Here is a 17,784-nt window from a genome sequence, read left to right as displayed (position 1 = left end):
TCCTTCTGCCCCATGGCTCAGTTCCCACGCTGGGCCAGAGCAGCAGTTGGAGTTTTGGTCTTTGATCTTGTGAATAAATACTTACTTAGACAAACTCTGAGAAGAAGTCAATAAGGAAAGATGGTCTTTCTGCTGGAAAGACTGTGTATTTCCCTGCTATTTGGATCTCTCATAAACCCCCACCAAGAGCAACTTTGTCTGGCAGTGGACAGTGCTTGTAAGACTTTCTTCACCCCAGTCTGTCAGGTGTGCTGACAGTGCCCTTTGGTGTTTGCCAGCTCTCTGGATCTGTCCCCCTTGATGTTGTAGTGCCCATAACCAAACACACCTGTTGGAACAATGGACAGCAAGAACTTCGTTTGCCCAAGTCCCTGCATGGGCTCGTGGGTTTGCTTTTGGCTCCTTCCTGCTACCATTACATCTGTGTTAATTCTGTGTTGTGGTTCTTGTTTTGTCACTCTTAACCAGCTGTCCTGTCTGTATCCTGACTGAATGCTGTGTCTTCTGTACCTGCCCCTGCCTTATGTGTTAAATGACAGGCTTTTTCAGTCTTTCTGCAGAGATGAGCACGAATTTTAGATGTGGAAATAAGGATGAGGATGCAGAAAACGAGTGAGGTGTGTGAACACAGTGATCTTACACTGAATATCAGTTTTGCTCTTGGTTGTCTCATTGGTTTTGAGCTCTGCAAAAAGTGGTGCAGTTTTTCTGCATGTGATGATGTGCAGTTGTGTTCCTGGGTGCATCTTTGAACTGGTGTTGGCCTCAGATCTGGTCCAGAGCAGGCACAGCTCTTTAAAGCTGTTGCCAGAAAGCAGCTATATTTTAAAAAAGGGAAGTGAGTTCCTGGATGGCTGTTGAATCCCTTCACTTGTCATGAGGAGATTGAGGTCTGAAGGAGGTGCAATTACAAGGAGAACCACAAATGATTCATTGAACTAATGATGGCTGTGTAGCTTTGAGGGCTCTGCTGTCTTCAAGTGCTGGAAGGACATTAAAGTAGAATTCCAAAAAAATTCCTTATGGTGTGTCCCACAGAGTTGTGTATCAAATACTTCAGCTTTGCTTCTGAAGTAGATCTGAAATGACATGTGATTCTCTTGACTCTGAACTGTGGAAAACTGTTAAATTACAAACCTTATAAATCTTCCTGGCAAGTGTTTAAGTTGGAGTACAAGCATTTTCTTGTCCTTCCTGTGGTTTTAAGCACCAACACATCTGAGAAGCTGAAGTAGTTAGTGAAAAGCTGAGGAAGTGGGAAGGCATTATAACCAGGTGTGGAGCAGTGCTGTGATAGTGAATAATGCTCACGTTGGCTAAATGCAGATCACACTTTGATAACTTTTTTTTATTTTAGAGCTAGAGCTTTTCTGCTTTTTAAGAAAAGAAAAAAACCCACCTCCACCTGCCTGCTGTGAGCTCCAAAGCACACAGAGCCCTGTGTTCCATGGGACTTAATTCTGACAAATATTCAGACACCAAATAGCTGACATTGCAGGCTCAGGGCTGGGAGGTCCAACACCACTGGATTTGCTGTGGTAACGTGTGTGTTGCTAACTAATCTTTGCCTCCTGCTTTAATGCTAAAATAGTTGGAAGGATTTTCCTTGGGTTCTTCCAGAGTTACTGCGGGTCATAAAGCAAGGGAGCAAGCTGGGAAAGCCAGGTGAAAACACCATGTACTGCCTTATACAGAGGTCAGGGCTGATCCTGATTTGAAAGGAATTCATGGAATATTCTCCCCTGACAGAATCAGGAGGAGGGCAGCAGTCTGAGAACAGAGGTGAGGGCTCTGTCTTGGTGTGTGTATAAAACCTCTCTGGTGGGTAGGGTGCCCCACTGAGGGCTGAGGAATTGGTGTTGGAATTGCAGCCAGTGTTGAAAGTCCCGTGTGATACATCTCCTGGAGAAACAGTGACTGCTTTTCAGCTCAGCAGGCCTCTGGGAGAGCCCCGAGTGCTGATTTGCTTTTGGCAAATTTGGGCTTTTTCAGTAATTTATGTACATTTCAACTTTGCTGTACAAGAAGTTTTCCCAGCCTCCTTATGCTGGTTTTACCATTGCATTTACACTGCAGACCAAAGTGAATTTCTGGGTTTTTATTCTTTTCCCCACCTCGCTCCTTTTGGAATTAGAAATGTTCTCTTGACCCTGTGTGATGCTTTTGCACTTTACATGGGTTGTGTGGAAAAGTCATGAGGAATGGGTGCCTTGCTGAAGTTCAGATGATGCTTTGACACCTTTGCAAGTTGATTGGACGTGTCCAAGTGCCTGCTGGGAGCAAGAATTCCTGGCCAGCTTTGCTGAAGGGGCCAGAGCTGGACAGGGCAGAGCAGGAGAGTGAGAGGAGGCACATGTGGGACAAAGAGAAGACAAACCTCCCCTTCTGCCAGCAGTGAGCCATTAGATCATCTCAGCTGCTGCTGGCATGATGGGCTCCACGTGATAAGAAGGGGCTTTGCTGTTGCCCTGTTAATGCCCTGAGCTTCACTAGTGATCCTTGGAGCCAGAGCTGGTGAGTATGAGAGACAGAGAAATGCTGCTTACCCGGGTTCTCATCCAGCCTGGATATACTAACAGTATTATTTTTTTCCCAGGGTCATCAGATTCTTGTAAGAGAATAATAAAGTGCTTGAGATGGAAGAGGAGTCAGAACTCTCTGTGCCTTTTTTTTTTTTTTTTGCTACCCATTATGTGACCCTGAACAAATAATTATGAAATTCCATGGATACTTGAGGTAGTTCTGTTCTCCTTGTGGTTCCATGAACAGGCCAGACCTTATGTTAACAACTGTGCACTTCTCTCTCTTGTTAATTTATTGCCTCTTCTTACCTGCCCCCATCTCTGCAGTAGTTTTTTTTAATGATGCTAGATTATTAGACAAAAAAAACCAGTGACTAGCTTTGTCACTGCAGTTTCTCAGGCCTGGAGGGAAGCAAAGGGTAGTGTGTGGAGCAGTTTAAGCCCTGAAGTGTCCCATGCAGTGTTAGTTTGCCTGCCCTGTCCTGCTCTCGTGGTGGGCACATCCTTGTAGCTGCGGGGAGCTGAGCTGGAGGAACCTGCCCAGATGTTGGACTGAGTTCTGGTTTGAGCAGCTTCACTTTGGTTCAGTTCTCTGCCCCTCACCATGAGACTGCACAAAACACATTGTGTGGCATGAGAACAAGTGTTTGGATGCTGAAGGTGGTGAAAGGTTGGTATCTTAGTGGTGAGGGAACTAAAGCACCAAGGGACCAGACAGTTTCAGTCCTTTAAACCTCTGGAGACTTGGTAGACTGGAGAGTTCTGGGATCATCTGATGAACAGGCAAAGTATGAACAAGGTTGATGATGAAAATCCTTCCTTCTGTAGCAGTCTGACTTGTTTATGGCCTGTGGTAAATCTGGAGGGGTTCCCAGAAAGTCCTTGAATGGGAACACTGGATACATTACACAACTGCAAACAGTTCTTCCAAGTGATGAAAACTGAGTGCTTTTCTTGAGTGAGAAAGGAGACCCCTGGTTTTTGAGAGGAGCTGGGCATTGCTGAGCAGGGGTGGTCTGGCTGCTCTGTGGAATCCCAGGAAGCTGCTTTGGTGGCTCTGCAGGCACGAGGGATGGAACCTGCTGGTAGGTTCTGCTCTTCACATCTCTCCTAAAGCTTTCCTGCTCAGCTTTTCTGTGTATCTTTGGGATAGCTGGCTGCTTGGAACCTGTGATATCTTTACCTCCAGCAGTGTTTTTAAATACAAGCTGCTACTCAGGACTTCTTCTGAGGGAAAATTAGTGGCTCTCTTCTCCTGGTTTGCAGTAACTTATCTTCAGGGTAGAAGGGAACACTAATTTCTTTCCTGGGGGTCAGTGCAGAGTTGCTACAGAGCAGTTGCTTTTACTCAAATGCAACTTAGACTGGCAATTAAAGCAAATGATAACAAGGCCTGCTATGTAATTTCACTGCTCCATTAACTTTCTTGGGAATTGCAAGGGACTGGGACAAGTGTAATCAGAGTAACTCGTGTCACAACCCCCCCAGAAGGAGCTGTTGAACCTGCTCTACTGCTCTGCTGAGCACTGATCCAGATCTGCCAGTTCAGGCTGCATGTGCTGAATTCAGAGCTGCTGGAAAAGTTAAATACCCTTTTTAATGGTACAGCTCTGCTTTGTCAGAGCTTACCTACATCAGTGCTCTCCTGAAAAATAACTTTTTTTTGAGCAGGATATCTCATTTAGATGCCTGGTGTAGTGTCTGAGATCTTCAGTCCTGTGTTGCTGTTAGACTGTCAACTGTTTGAGGACACAGCAGTGAAAATTATCTCTGCTCATCTGCACATTTTGCTTATTTTCTCTATGAAAGCAGATCCTGCACTATCAGCTTGCAAACACACTGGCCTTTTTGAAGTTACGTGACTCATGAGGCTGCCAAAGCACTTGGAGTGCTTTTTAGCACTTGTATTTTGGTTTTTAAGCTGGGCTTTTTGAAATGGATGTTTGGTGCCTAGCATCTCCTCTGGGGGGGGGGGACCTTCCTCGGGATGGAGATTTCTTGATGCTTTTAAGAAAGGGAGAGCAAAAGAGCTGCAGCTTACCTGCAATGAGAAGTGGCCACTCTTTAGCACTTCACCTAAAGAGGGAAATGAAAGAACTCTGGATTATTTGCAGCTACTTTATTCCTTATTTGCAGCACTGGGGATTGGCAGCATTTGGCTCATGCCAGTGATAGCTGAGCTGCAACACAGTGGGGTTTTTGTTTGGTGTGTTCCAGCAAATCCAGCAAAAAATGATATGAGACACATAGCAGGTTACACTTGATAGAGGTTTACAAACTCCCTCAAAATTATATTTCCTGCTTGTCCAGCTGCAAGGCCTTTGAGGAATTCTAGAGCCTATTTGAGTTGTCTTCGTAGCTGCTGGTCTCCTGGCTAAAGCTCATTAGCTGTGGTCAGGAGAGGTTAATTAACTGCTGCCTCTGGAGAGTTCTGAGGAGGTCTGGATAATGCAATATTATATCAGTGACAGTGTGGTGGGCAAACTGGGAGGTTTATTTTCGGGATCCAAGTCCCTCTGTCATCATGAGCTCACACTGAAGCACGTGAATGATTTAATTGTCCATGTAATTGGAATTTTGTTCCCCACCAGCCAGGCTGAAGGGACAAGAGGGAAGAGGAGAGCACTGGCTAATCTGGGGATTCAGAAAGACATCACCTGGTGCACGTTGAGTCGTGAGCTATGTTATGGTCTCACAGCCCCACATTTAGTGGTCCTATTCCAGCTGGTTTGGGAGAAGTGAGACTTTAGGATAAGCTCCAGGCTTTGAAGGGTGCAAAGAAGTCCCAAACCATGGAGATAAGGACGCCAGAGTTGCAGGTGTAGGTTAGGACAGCTCTGTTCAACCCTCACTGTGGACAGTGAGTGATGAGGAACCTGTTTGGCCTTGCCTGAGGGCTGAGCAGTGTAACACACACTTAAAGCAGGCCCACAATGAGTGTGCAATCCCCAAGAGACCTGGGGAAAGTTGCCTTCTTTTTTAGGTGCAATGGGGGCTCTTCTTTACTATTGATCGGATTTAAAACCAATCCTATCAATAATGGTGGGGGTTTGATTGGTTTGTGTGCTCCTGAAGTTAATTAAAGGAGAGACAGCACATACAACTCTTGAATCATTTTTACAGGGACTGCAGTGCATGTTCAAAGCCTTTTCTTAAGGAGCATTTCGGTTGCTCATAAAAACAACCGGAGAAAATGCCCAGTTCAGATGAAAAAAATAATGTTCAAGGTCCATGTGGCTTCTTTTAAGAGAGGCTTAATCTTTCTGTTGACATTCTTGATACCAGTCTCTAAGAAAATAAGACCATGTAGTCCCACAGTTAAGCAGCTTAGAAGGTTTTTTGTTGGTTGGTTTTTTTTTGTTTTTAGTTTTGTAATTCCTCTGTATACTAGAGGTACCTGGGCATCGTATCTCAGGCTCTGTTTTTAGTATAACTCACAAATAGGCTTTGCAGGAATGAATCCATCTGTGATTTTTAGTCTGTTGTGGAAACAGAAATTTAATATTCCTCATATTTTCAGGAAGGAAATGAATTAATGGTATTAAGTGATATAAAGTGTCACACTGTGATTCCGAAACAGATTATGGCCTTTCAGCTCTTGTTAAAAGCCTTTTAAGGACAAGCTGCAAGCAGGAAAGTTGTCTTTTGGTTTCAGAAGCATTTAAAATCTGCTTTTGGTCAATCCACTTTTAAGGTGGATTCAGATTTACAAATGAATAAGCTTTTGGGGAAAAAAAAAGAGTGTGGTGTAAGATGCACTAAACCAGGTGTTTGAGGCTTGTAGGTGGTTTGTGGTGATGCAGAAAGGATGAGGAGTCAGCATCCCTGTGGCAGGTGGGTGAGAGATTGGCTGGGAAAATGTGACACTGAAGGATTTGGGGAGAGCTTCCTGTGTCTGAGGGGGGCAGCTTGCTGAGTGCTGCATTCATGGGAGATGGTCACATTAGGAACCACAGCTGGGCAGTGATTGAAGAGTGACAGTCCTACAGGATGGCTTTGTTAACTGTAGTTAAATTTAACAGGTTAATAATGTAAAATGCTTGTCCAGGGTTAAGGGTGTGGTGTGCTTTGAAGCTGAGGATTTTAGCCACAGCTATTACAGCTGCTTGGCACTTAGAGGGAGAGAGAGATTGATTCAATCTGATTATTTTCATTCAAGGCTCACTATTGTAGCAAAGTAACTTAATGTTGGAGTTGGACGAAATCACTTAAACTAAAGATTTTAGTGATGAATTTTAGTGTATTCAGTCCAAGAGAAAAGGACTCTCATCCAAGCAAATGGTAGCTGACAGACACCTCCGAGTTCCCTGTGCCCTTCGTTTTCCCTGAAAGTCTTGGTACGTCCTTGTGATGCACTTCACTCTCAGGTTGTTAGAGCAGTTTCCAGGATCACTGTGAAATAAGGAGGCTTTGTCCAACCAGTTCCTTACAGCTCTGCATGAGGAGGTGCTTTATGTTGGAGCTCTTTGTCCAGTAATTCTTGTTGAAAATAGCCGAGGCTGGGAAATGTTTCCAGCGGGGTGACGGGGAACATCTGGGTGATGTGCTGCTGTGCTTGGAGCTGAGAGTGTCACAGCTTTGACCCTGCCTGAATAGTTGGTTTAGACATGTGGAATAAGAATGATGTAAAGGACATGAGTGAGAATAGCTTGTCTTGAGTATCAGCGTTGCTTAATCCCAGCTCGTAGGTGCTCGTTGTTTGGCTGCATCCTTGCCGTTCACACTCACCAGGAGCCTTTGGTGAGCTTTCTTGTGACAACAGTGCTCTGGGAGCCCTTAAAATGTTTTGATACAAAGAACTTCTAAGGAAGTTCTTGGACTATTTAGGGGTTTTTTCCCCTTGTTTTCAGCGCCGGCTGCGTCACCTGCGGAACATCGCTGCCCGCAACATCATCAACAGGAACGGATACCGCCTCCTGGACACCTACTTTACCCTGCACCTCTGTGACAGCACCAAGATATACAAAGGTAACCAGGCTTCCCTCAGCCTCCCTGCCAGTTTGTCTTTGAGTTCTTATGGCAGGAATTCTCTCGCTTTTTTCCCCTCCTTGCCAACCCGCTGCCGTTATTTCCATCACCTTTGTAGCTCTGCAGAAGAGCCCTTCAGTCCCCTCAGCTTCCCCAAAGCTCTCAGTGTGAGCAGCCAGGCCAGCAGAACAGATGACAGGTTTGGCAGAGCCCCTGAAACCAGCCCGGTTTGTCGTTGCTCTCCCCCCACTGATAATTTAAGAAGTTGGGAACTTCCAAGGCCACAGAAAAGTTAAAGGGTTTGGAGCCGTGGTTGCCTGTTGTGAGGGCGTTCCACTCGTGCACAGCAGTTATGTTACAGAGCAGACACCAGCACTTATCCAAGTTTTTCAGGACTAACATAGTCAGCCAGTGACATGGAGCAACCTGTCGTGCTCTGGGTCACTGTGTGTGTGTGTGTCACACCTCGTGTCTCTTCATGCTTTGCTTCCCACTGCAGTGTGTGGTTCTTCATTGTTGGTAGAAATGCATTTTTATGCTCCTTTTGATATGATCAACAGTAGTTGGAGGTGAATTCTGGTTTTCTCCTAGTTTTTTTTTCCAGCTGGCACAGTTGAACCTTGTTTGTTTCCCAGAGTTGCTGTTTTAGCAGGATAAGAACACACAACTTGAGCTTGTTCCTTGGACTTGTGGTGGTTGGTTGAACCTGTGACTAATGACTGTTTGTAGGGGCTGTTCTGCACTCCATGAAATCTTTATCCTTGGCCTCCAGTGGGATGGATGTTGTACAAAATCTATATTCCAGCCTCTAGAGCTGTCTGCCTAAAGACTTCAAGCTCTCACTTTGGCTGGGAAAGCCAAGGTCCGTGTGTCAGCAGTTGCTTATTCCCATTTAAATCCAGGGTTGTGGGCACCTGTGTCAGATAACTTGGCAGTTCCCTCTCCAAGCTTCTGGAATTCTTTCTTCGGGAAAGCTCTGCAATTATTTTATCTGAGCTGAGCTGTCCCAGGAGGATGTTGTGTGACAAACCAGTCACTTGGCAAATGTCATCCAAATATTGTTAAGTACTGGGGCATGTTCCTTCCCCAGAAACCGAAGCAGATCTTCAGAATTATCATGGGGATGAAGATGAAATGCTAAATTTAAATAATGACTTGTAATAAATTACTCCTCCACACTTGATTTAGTCAAAAGCATGACTGCATTTCAAAGTCTTTCTCCTGAATCTGTTACTAATAAACTAGACCCACTAGCATTTGTCTTTCCTGAGTGTTACTTTTTTAGCTTTTTCTATTTCATGTACTAAGATTTGTATCAGTGTTTAAGCTAATCTAAAGGTATTTTTTTTTTACTCCTCTTTCTTTAGAATTTTATAAGAGTGAGGTGATCAAGAATTCTCTGGTAAGTTATTTTAATGCGGAAAAACTTCCTTTTAAAAATTATTTATTTAGTACCAACATATTGATTTCTCTGCTGAATATCATAACTCTTTCATGTGTCTTTCCACTCTTCAGTTCTGGGAGCATCATGTTCTCCCCCTTTTCATGAGGTTGGAATAGGGAGTTACTGAGTATAGAAATGCTGATTTCTTTGAGCATCTGTGTGTTGTGTAGGAGAACAGTAAGAAACGTATACCTGGATATATATAAACATGTGTATTCATTGAAGAGCTAATAGCTGTAAGAAACTAAACTTTGTAAACATCTTAAGTTTGATAAATTTTCAAGTTTAGATCAGCGAAGGGGCCAGAACTGAACACTTTATTACAACTGAGAAGAAAGTGAACAAATACATCAACAAGTTCTGTAAACTTAATTACTGGGGGATAGATCAGCATTTAACTTTTGCAATGTAAGCTGTACCCTGGTTTTCAGAAGCTGAATTGTAAATAGGAAAGGAATGTTACTTCCACTTTGAAATGTCCTGATTTGGCTGAACTGAATTAGTAAATTCTGCAGTAAAATCTTCAGTGTTTTGTAGTGGAAGGAAGCAGAGCCCACTCTCTGTTTCTGATGTAGCTTTTAACCCAGGCATTCTCTCCAGAGAAGGAAGCAGCAGAGCTTGTTGGCCTCAGCTCTGTGCGAACCTTGAAATGGCTGCTGTTCCTCATTCTTTAGATTTTTTTAAAAATCTTTGATGTGGACTTTGCTACTTTCTGAATTATCAACTTTTGGGGCTACTTTGAGCTTGTTTAAATGTATTTATCCGTCTTTGACTACTCAGAATCCAACCTGGAGGAGTCTGGACTTTGGGTTGATGCCTGATCGTCTGGATACCTCTGTGTCTTGTTTCGTTGTGAGGATCTGGGGTGGCAAGAAGGAGCATTTCCAGCTTTTGATTGAATGGAAGGTCAACCTCGATGGCCTGAAGTACTTGGGCCAGCAGGTAATGGGAAAACAGGTTTTTCCTCAACTTTTTACTTAAGGAATCAAAGCATCTGGATGAATTCATATATAGAATGCTAAGAAAGGAAATGACTGTGTTTGAAGGATGTGTTTTAAAGTTTGATTGCAGATATTCATGTCAGTTTTACCTCAGAGCTTACCAGGCTTGAATTCATTTTTCCCCAAGGTTTTGTGTGCCTGCAGAATTGCAGGTGATGAAAAGCTGCAATTTGTGTTTGTTTGCTGTGGAAAGCTGTAGTGAGCTGGCTGTGAACTGATTTGTTTCCTTCCCTTCTTACAGATCCATGCCAGAAACCCAAACGAGATTATTTTTGGTCTCCATGATGGTTATTACGGAGCTTCATTTGAACAGAAGGTGAGGGTGTCTTGTGTTTGTTCTGGCTTGCTGGTACTGGTGGCAAGCTGAAATTCAGCTTGTAAGCTTGATTTTTCACACTTGGATGCTCAGAACATTAAAATGCTTCGTTTTGAGAAAAAATACTTCTCTGACGTGACAGATAAGAAGTATCATCTTGCCTCGGTTGCAGGGCTGTCTGAGATGTCTTGAAAAGACTTAGTGTAGCATTTTAAGTCCAAAAAAAATCTCTGGTTACTGAAAATAAGCTTTGACTGTGTTCCTTGAGGCAGACATATTGCAAAAGATGTAGCTGTTAAGGCTCCTTTATGTGGCAAATATAAAACCACAATCAATTTTGGTTCTTGGTCCGAACCCTGGAGTCCGTAGCTCCTTAATGGGAAGCTGTTTATTCGCTCTGTTTCAACTGTTTCACCCCAAGTTGTTTTCCCAGAGGACTCACTATAGTATTTGTGCCTGTCCAGCCAATATTGTCACTGATTATTACCTCACTGATGATAAAAAAGTTTAAATTTGCCTGTTGTAAGCAGTGCATCTGACAGAGGTTTTCTTAATCCCAGATTGCTGGAGGCAGTACTGTGGTACAGATAGTTTGTATAAGGAGTCCCTGGCTGGAGGGGAAGTGCCTCCTTGGCACACAGCCTATGCCTATTATTTTTTTTAATTATTTTTTTAATCAGCTAGATCCTGGCACACTTAATTATTACGAGTCATTATTTAGGTGTGACCATGTTTTTGGTGGTGGGGAGTGTCTGCTGTGTGGCCTGTGGTTAACACAGTTGTGAGGAGATGTTAACAGGTAACTGCATTTCAACACCACCTGTGTGGAAGCTGCCTGTTGAGGGAGGAAGGAATCTGCAGACAGGGATTGTGGGGCTGGAGTCCCCTTCCATCCCTGTTGGAAGGCTGGCTGATCACAGGGACAGCTGAGGCTGCCTAAGCATTCAAATAAAGACCTCTTTTCCTGGAATCCATAAGCTTTCTGACAGTGCTGCCAGGTGGTTTGATCTGCTTAGAATTCACTTCATCATCTGAAGGAACCATTCTGAGTTCGTGGAATTCTCTAGGAATGTACAGGCCCGTGCCTGACATGGAAAAGCTCCACAGCTGCCCCTTGCAGCAGGAGGAATTGCTGCTGGGCTGTTCTGATTCTGATCCCTGCTGTGCAGAATTGATGCTTTGGGCTCTTAAGAATGACACTGATTTTGTAGCTTCCAGAAACTTGTTCACATCACCCCAAACTAAGATGGCTTTGACCTTTCCAACGTGTCGCTCAGGCACGTTCCTGACTGGGCTCTCCTGTCTGGAGCTGAAGGGGTGGCAGCTCTGTAAACTGCATCCTTCAGTGTTCCTGGGCAGAAGATTTGGACAGCTGTGGATTAAAAAGTGCAGGAAAAAAACACACTCTGTGTCTAGAACACAGATAAAGTGATAGGTCTTGTACACCTTTATAGGCAAGTGGTGTTATTGCCACCTCGAGTTGTTTCATAAAATTATGAAGACATTTAAAGTACATTAAATGCCAGGTCATTTGTTCAACCAAAAGTGCATGCTTTTGGTCAAGGTGGAAAATTTTTTGATTCTTAAATGTCTGTTGTTTCCTTGCCTTAAGGATCACTCAGGTACCCTGAAGAACAGTCTCCTCCAGGTGGATCAGAACTGTGTCCGTAACTCTTACGATGTCTTCTCTTTGCTTAGGTAAGGCTTTTGGTAACACCCTGTGTAGCTACTGTAACTTCTTGAATTTGGGTGTGGAAGGAGCCTTTCTGAATATAAAAAACCCCCCTGTTCTGGTGTGGAATGTGCAAAGGAGATCCTGAGGTCAGGCCAGTTTCCTGGTGGTGTCAAGGAGATGGGCCATGGTGTTTGCACGTTCCGTGGTGGTCACTGGGCTTCTGCCACAGGGATGTTTGAGAGCTCTGAGCAGGGGCTGGCTGTGGAGCTGGACAGGCCTTGTGGGTGTCAAAATCATGGAACTTCTCTGTTAGAAAGCTTCTGTGGAAAGCCCCTTCTCTGTCCTCCTCAACAGCATTAAAATTGATTTAAATAAATGAGAACAGACCCAGTTACTCCAGCACATGTGGCATAAAAAAGCCTACAGTGTTTTTTTTTTAATTTTGGGTGGTTACTTAGATGTCTCTGTTTATAAGAAAACATGAAATGCTAATAAAAACATAAGCAAGATGTCCTTTTCCAGATCTGCTTTAATTATAATAGCTTAAGAATGTTATTTATGGAGAAGTATAATGGAGTTCCACCACTGTCAGTAGGTTGAGGAATCTGTATGTAAAAGGCATTTTATAAGGCAGGTTCTGCAGGAACAGCACTAGATGTACTGTGAAGGAAACCCTTGAAAGAGAAACGTTTAACATGCTTTCAAAAGTCCTTGGAAAAATGCAGTTGACTTTTTTTTTAACCCAAGTTGAATCCATTCCATAGTGCTGACAGTAGGTGTCAGTGTTGCCTGTCTGAAGAAAGGGGTAGGAGAAGTTAACTCGAGGTTGCTTATTCAGAAGTCTTTATTTTCTAAGCTCTCTTAAAGTGTGAATGTGCTGTTCCTTGATTCTGTAAAGCATATTTAAACTGAGACTGTCTGTTCCTGTGCCTTTAGTGGGAAACAACCCGGGGGGTGTCAGGAAGTTCTGCTTTCGTTCTGGCACAGTCCATTAGCAGAGGACTCTTGTGCTACCAAACATAAAGTCTTTGTTAAATAGAAAGAAGCAAACATGTGCAGCTCACCCTGATTGCTTTATTCACATGTTTTTCACATTTCTTGTGCACTTCCATGGAGTATGAACATACTCCATTAAAAACAGGTTCTGGCCCAACCCTTTGCTCAAACTTCACAGTGAGAGTTTGTGTGGCTGATCTCTGTATCAAAACTGCTTTGGGGGGGAAGAAGTGATGGCACTGTTTTCCTCAGAAGCTAAAACTTGTGAATAGGCCTCAATGGAAAGCACGTGCTCAGCTCAAATTGTGTTGGTTTAAAAAAATTAATCTGTTGGATCAAAGTAGCGCCTGTGTGCTCAGGTGCTGCCTTACAGGGATTTACAAGTTAATTAAACAGGAGGAAAAGTTTAGGTGCAAAGCTCAGCTTTACACCAGGAAGTTCTGGGCACCTTTGCAGCCCAGGAACCTTCCTGTTCCAGGGCAGGGACAAGATGCTCAGGTGGACATGAGGTTGCTAATAAGTTGTTTGTGGCACGTGGAAGGGACTGATGTTCTTCCAACCCCTGGCTTTTAAAAGGGCTCACTAACAAAACCTGGAAAAACTCAAATTTTGAGGTTTTTGTTCCTTGTCAGATTTCCTGAAGAGAGGTCACTGAAAGACTTTTTCTAAATATTATGTTGCTGGTAGTAATGGGTTGTGCAGTAACATGTTTCACCTTTCACACAGAGCTCAGGAAGGGCCAAATTCATCTGAGCTCATGTTCTGGACATGTCTCCATAGTCAAGTTCTCAGCACATTTGCAGCACTAATGGGAATAGGTTATATTTAGTGTTCTCTTGGTTTTCTAGCCTTTCTTTTCTTTAAGCTTTGAAAAACAGACCTTTCAGTATTAAGTGGTGTTGGGAAGATGAGATGTCACTACAGAAGGGGCTTAAAATCCTATATATTAAAATTTTGCTTCAGTTTTAAATACAAGAACTAATATAGTGTATTCTGCAGCTTTTCCTTGATGATACTTAGAGAGCAGTTGGCCTGTGCAAGTATGTGAGTGCCTGAAATCCTCCCAAATCCTGCCTGGAGACAAAAAGTGCTCTAAGGACTAGTGAAGATCTGCCCCTTTGAAGTTCAGCTTCATATGGTTTTATCTCTGCAGTCAGAGCTGCTCTCTCTGTGGTTTAACCATCCCTTCAGCAGATGGCATGGCATGTTTGGGGTATTTACCCAGCCAGTTAGGCCAGGTTGAAAACATTTTGGTTGTATTTTTGTTCAAAAAAATAGTGTTTTTTAACAACAACATCATCATCATCTGCTATTGGTGCAATTTGAGTGCTGGATGGGTAGAAGAGCAGCTCCAGGCAGCTGCTGTAATATTGCTGGAATCTAATCTGGCTGAATTTGATTTAAATAATATTTCTAGGTGTTAATCTGTCACAGGGCAGGGTAGGGGTCAAGTGACAGGCCTTGCTCTGGGGTTTGCCATTTGTAATACAACTGCTCATGTAAGGAAGAGTGTTTGTCTTATCACTGAAAAGAGATTATTTAAGAACACAAATGTAGGTATCATTTGCCTGGGGTCTGAAATGCTGATGTTCATAAAATCACCTTCAAGTGAGCAAGCCTAAAACACGGGGACATGATATCAAGTCAGCTTTTGTTTAATTCTGCTTATCTTAGGGAAGATGCTTTTAAATAGCTGTACTGCTTGTGTTTAAATTCCTCCAACTTTATTAGAACTTTTACAAGTGAGTCTCTGAAACTGGAAGTGGAGACAACACACCTGGTCAGTGTAGGCAGCTGTGGTGGGGAAATGCTCATTGGTAGCTCTGAGTAGTTTGTCTGAGACACCAGTCAGTGGGACTGTGTGTGCCAAATGCAGGAACTGCCCTCGGGCAGCTCTTTTTAACTCATGGAAAGGATGCTGGAAGTGAAGCTGCTGTTCCTAAGCTCTGAGCAGGGTCTTGGTGGGCTGAAGCTGCTCAGTGTGAGGTGTGTCTGGGGCACGTGGGGCTGCTCACAGAACAGTCAGCCCTGAGCAGTGCCAGTGTCCTCCCTGGCAGCTCGGTCACACTTTGCTCTTGTGTGGTGGGTTTAAGTAGCAATTCCAAACTTTAGGCTTCCAGCTGTTTAGTGGGGTGAAAAGGAGGGAAAGCAGGAAGAAACTTGCTCTTATCAGCTGCTCTCTAACTTCATCTGATAACAAACCCCAGGGCGAGCCATGCAAAGCTGTACTGCCTTTGAACTTCCCTGGAGTCCTCTATGTTCATCCTCATCTCCGTGGAAGAAGTGAATCCAATGGAGCTGGGCAGCATCTGGGACTACATGGAAATAGAGCTGCTTTTTGCTGCCCTGTCCCTCGTGGCATTTTGGGAGATGCAGAGAGAGAAGGGGAGGCAGGAGAGAGTTAGTTAAATTTTAAAATATGAACTGACATCTCTTGTTTTTAGCTTTTCCCTTTGCTGTCCTTTCCTCAGAGAAGGGCCCCAACTCATAGCCACGAGCAACCCCTTTCTCAATGGTGCAGTTAAGGATGTCCATGCTGTGGGCAGTGCCACATCCTGAGGAGATGGTGTGGATGTGCCAGGAAAGGTGGTCACCAGGAGCCCGGTGCTCTTGCAGTGCCTTGCTCCAGCTGTTCCTGTATCTTGGCAATGAAATTGCTGGCTCGTGTTGCAGACTTTCAGATTTTGTGTTGCTACTGCTGCTACCACGTCCCTGTCCCAGCCAGTGTGGAAATACAAGTGTGGGATGGGTTGTAGGATTCCTCTCACCTGACCTGTGCTCTGAAATCACTCAGTTCCTCTGCCAGAATATTGCTCTGCTGGTGATAAGTGTGGTTGGTTCTTTGTGATGGCCAACTTTGATGTTTCTAAACAGGAAACATTTGCACCTGCAAGACTTGGCCCTTTGTCCTGTAGAGGCAGCCAAGGCCAGGCAGGGCATCCCTTGGCTTTGGGCAGGCAAACCCAGGATGGATGAACAGGAGCTGCAGTCAGACCTCTCCAGTGCCTCTGTGCCTAATTAATTAGCTCTGAGATAGATGAACATTACTACAAGTGTCATCCCTCTTGACCTGGAAACCACGTGGGGTGGTGGCTTCCCGGGAAGCAGCAAAGGAGGTGGAAACTGGGATGGGAATTTTTTTTCTGAGAGGTTCCTTAGGGATTTTTACTTGTGGCATCAGGCTTTTGGACAAACATATTCCCAGGGGTTCTCCATGTGTGGTGCTGAGCTGTTTGGGAGCTGAGGCTGCTCAGTCAGCACAGGGGTCCGTTTACAAGCCTGGCTGTTGCCAGGAGCTGCAGTGGAGAGCGCCGTGGGTCACGGCCAGGGGAAACAGCCCGTGAAGTGTCAGAGAGGGGGAGTCCTTTGTGTGCTCACTGCAGGGCTCAGCCTGCTGCTGCTCTCATCTTCAGATGCCATGTGGAACAAACCACCTCTGCAGGGGCAGGTTTTCGGTGTGAACAGGGCAGGCATGTTGCCAACTCTTGGCCAAATTTGAGTTCAGAGCACTTCTAAAAGAGAAAATACACAAAGCTGTGCAGAACTTCAAAACCAGCTTTGTTCTGCCTCTCTGTTTGTGACAGTGTGTAAAAGATGGTGCTAATGAAGCAAAGTTCAATTAGATGAGAAGTCAGAACACAGTCCTGCACCTTTTCCTGGCTCTGTTAGAATTGGTGAAAAACAGACCATGTCAGAGAATCATTGAACAGTTTGGGTTGGGAGGGACTTTTAAAGACCATCTTGTACCATGGGCAGGGACACCTTCCACTGTCCCAGGTTGCTCCAAGCCCCGCCCAGCCTGGCCTTGGACACTTCCAGGGATGAGTAGGGAATGCACCAATGTCTGAGGAGCCGCAGAACCCTCCTGTGAGCGTTCTGACCATCCCTGGCAGGTGGGACATCTCTCTTCTCTGCTGCAGCTGCAAGATTCTGCTTCTCTTGGAAGTAAGTTTAGATTGGAGTTTGGGGGTGGCTTCCAGGAAAAGTGCAGCAGTTGCAGCTTTCAAACATGAGTCACCTGAACATTGGCTGGTGTTCCTCCTCCTCCTCCCTCCGTGGCTAAGGCCTGTGTGCTGTTGTCACAGGCACCTTCTCACTTGGGTGGCCAGTGACCTGAGGAACACAATCAAGTGGAGAGCAACTGTTTCCCTTCTTGGGTGGAGCCTGTAACCCATTCAACCTGAATTTGTGCATCTTCCTTTTCATTGTGCAGTGAACTCCAGCCTTAGTCTTGCTCACTGTCTGAGCAAGAATTGAAGCTTCTATTAGGGTTTGTTGGCCAAAGGCAGCTGGATTGTACTGGTGTCACTGTCCTGCTGGCAGGAGTTAGCACGATGTGTTTATGCACTTGGGGAATCTGATTTGCATCTAATTGACCTGTCTACTAAACAGTGTCTGGAGTGTGATTTTTTTTTTCTGCTCTGGCAACAAGGTTTCTGTAATCACAAACTGAGATAGAACAAAAAGAAACTTCCTCTGTTACTTGCCACGAATACATTTGTTCTTTGAGTAAAAAAATCAACCCATAAATGCATCCCAGCACTGGAGTTAATCTGTGAATTGGAATAAAACTACTAGAGACATCTCAGGTTTTGTGGCTTCACTTCTGGAAAAATTGTTTGAGCTTCCCAGTAAGACTCTTCTGTTCCCTTCATGCCCTGGGAGTATTGAAGGTGATCTGTATCCTACCTGCTTCCCTTAAGTACTCCTCACACTGCAGGCCCTGACCTGCCCTGCTGCCAATGTGATAGGCGTGTTTTTTCCTTTTCTTCTCCTTTTCCAAATGGCTCAAAGCATCCACTCCTGCAGTGCACAAATCCACGTGGACTGGGTTATTCAAAAGCTTAATTGGAGTCTTGCAC

At 44.5% G+C, this 17,784-nt stretch overlaps 1 protein-coding gene across 1 annotated transcript in view; it reads left to right on the top strand.

The window, feature by feature from the left end:
- Positions 1-578: 578 nt before the first annotated feature.
- Positions 579-17,784, top strand: part of UVRAG (UV radiation resistance associated) — a 56,329-nt gene continuing 39,123 nt past the window's right edge. Inside the window, exons 1-6 of the mRNA XM_018077127.2 lie at positions 579-617; positions 7,373-7,490; positions 8,858-8,892; positions 9,715-9,876; positions 10,177-10,251; positions 11,864-11,949. Of these exons, the coding sequence (XP_017932616.1) occupies positions 594-617; positions 7,373-7,490; positions 8,858-8,892; positions 9,715-9,876; positions 10,177-10,251; positions 11,864-11,949 (500 nt within the window). The 5' untranslated portion in view covers positions 579-593. The remainder of the gene's footprint in view (positions 618-7,372; positions 7,491-8,857; positions 8,893-9,714; positions 9,877-10,176; positions 10,252-11,863; positions 11,950-17,784) is intronic.

Source organism: Manacus vitellinus, unplaced genomic scaffold (assembly GCF_001715985.3).
Source record: "Manacus vitellinus isolate BGI_N305 unplaced genomic scaffold, ASM171598v3 scaffold_35_pilon, whole genome shotgun sequence".
NCBI lineage: Eukaryota > Metazoa > Chordata > Aves > Passeriformes > Pipridae > Manacus > Manacus vitellinus.
Note: the sequence above shows the minus strand (reverse complement) of the source record. Positions and strands in the feature narration are given on the sequence as shown.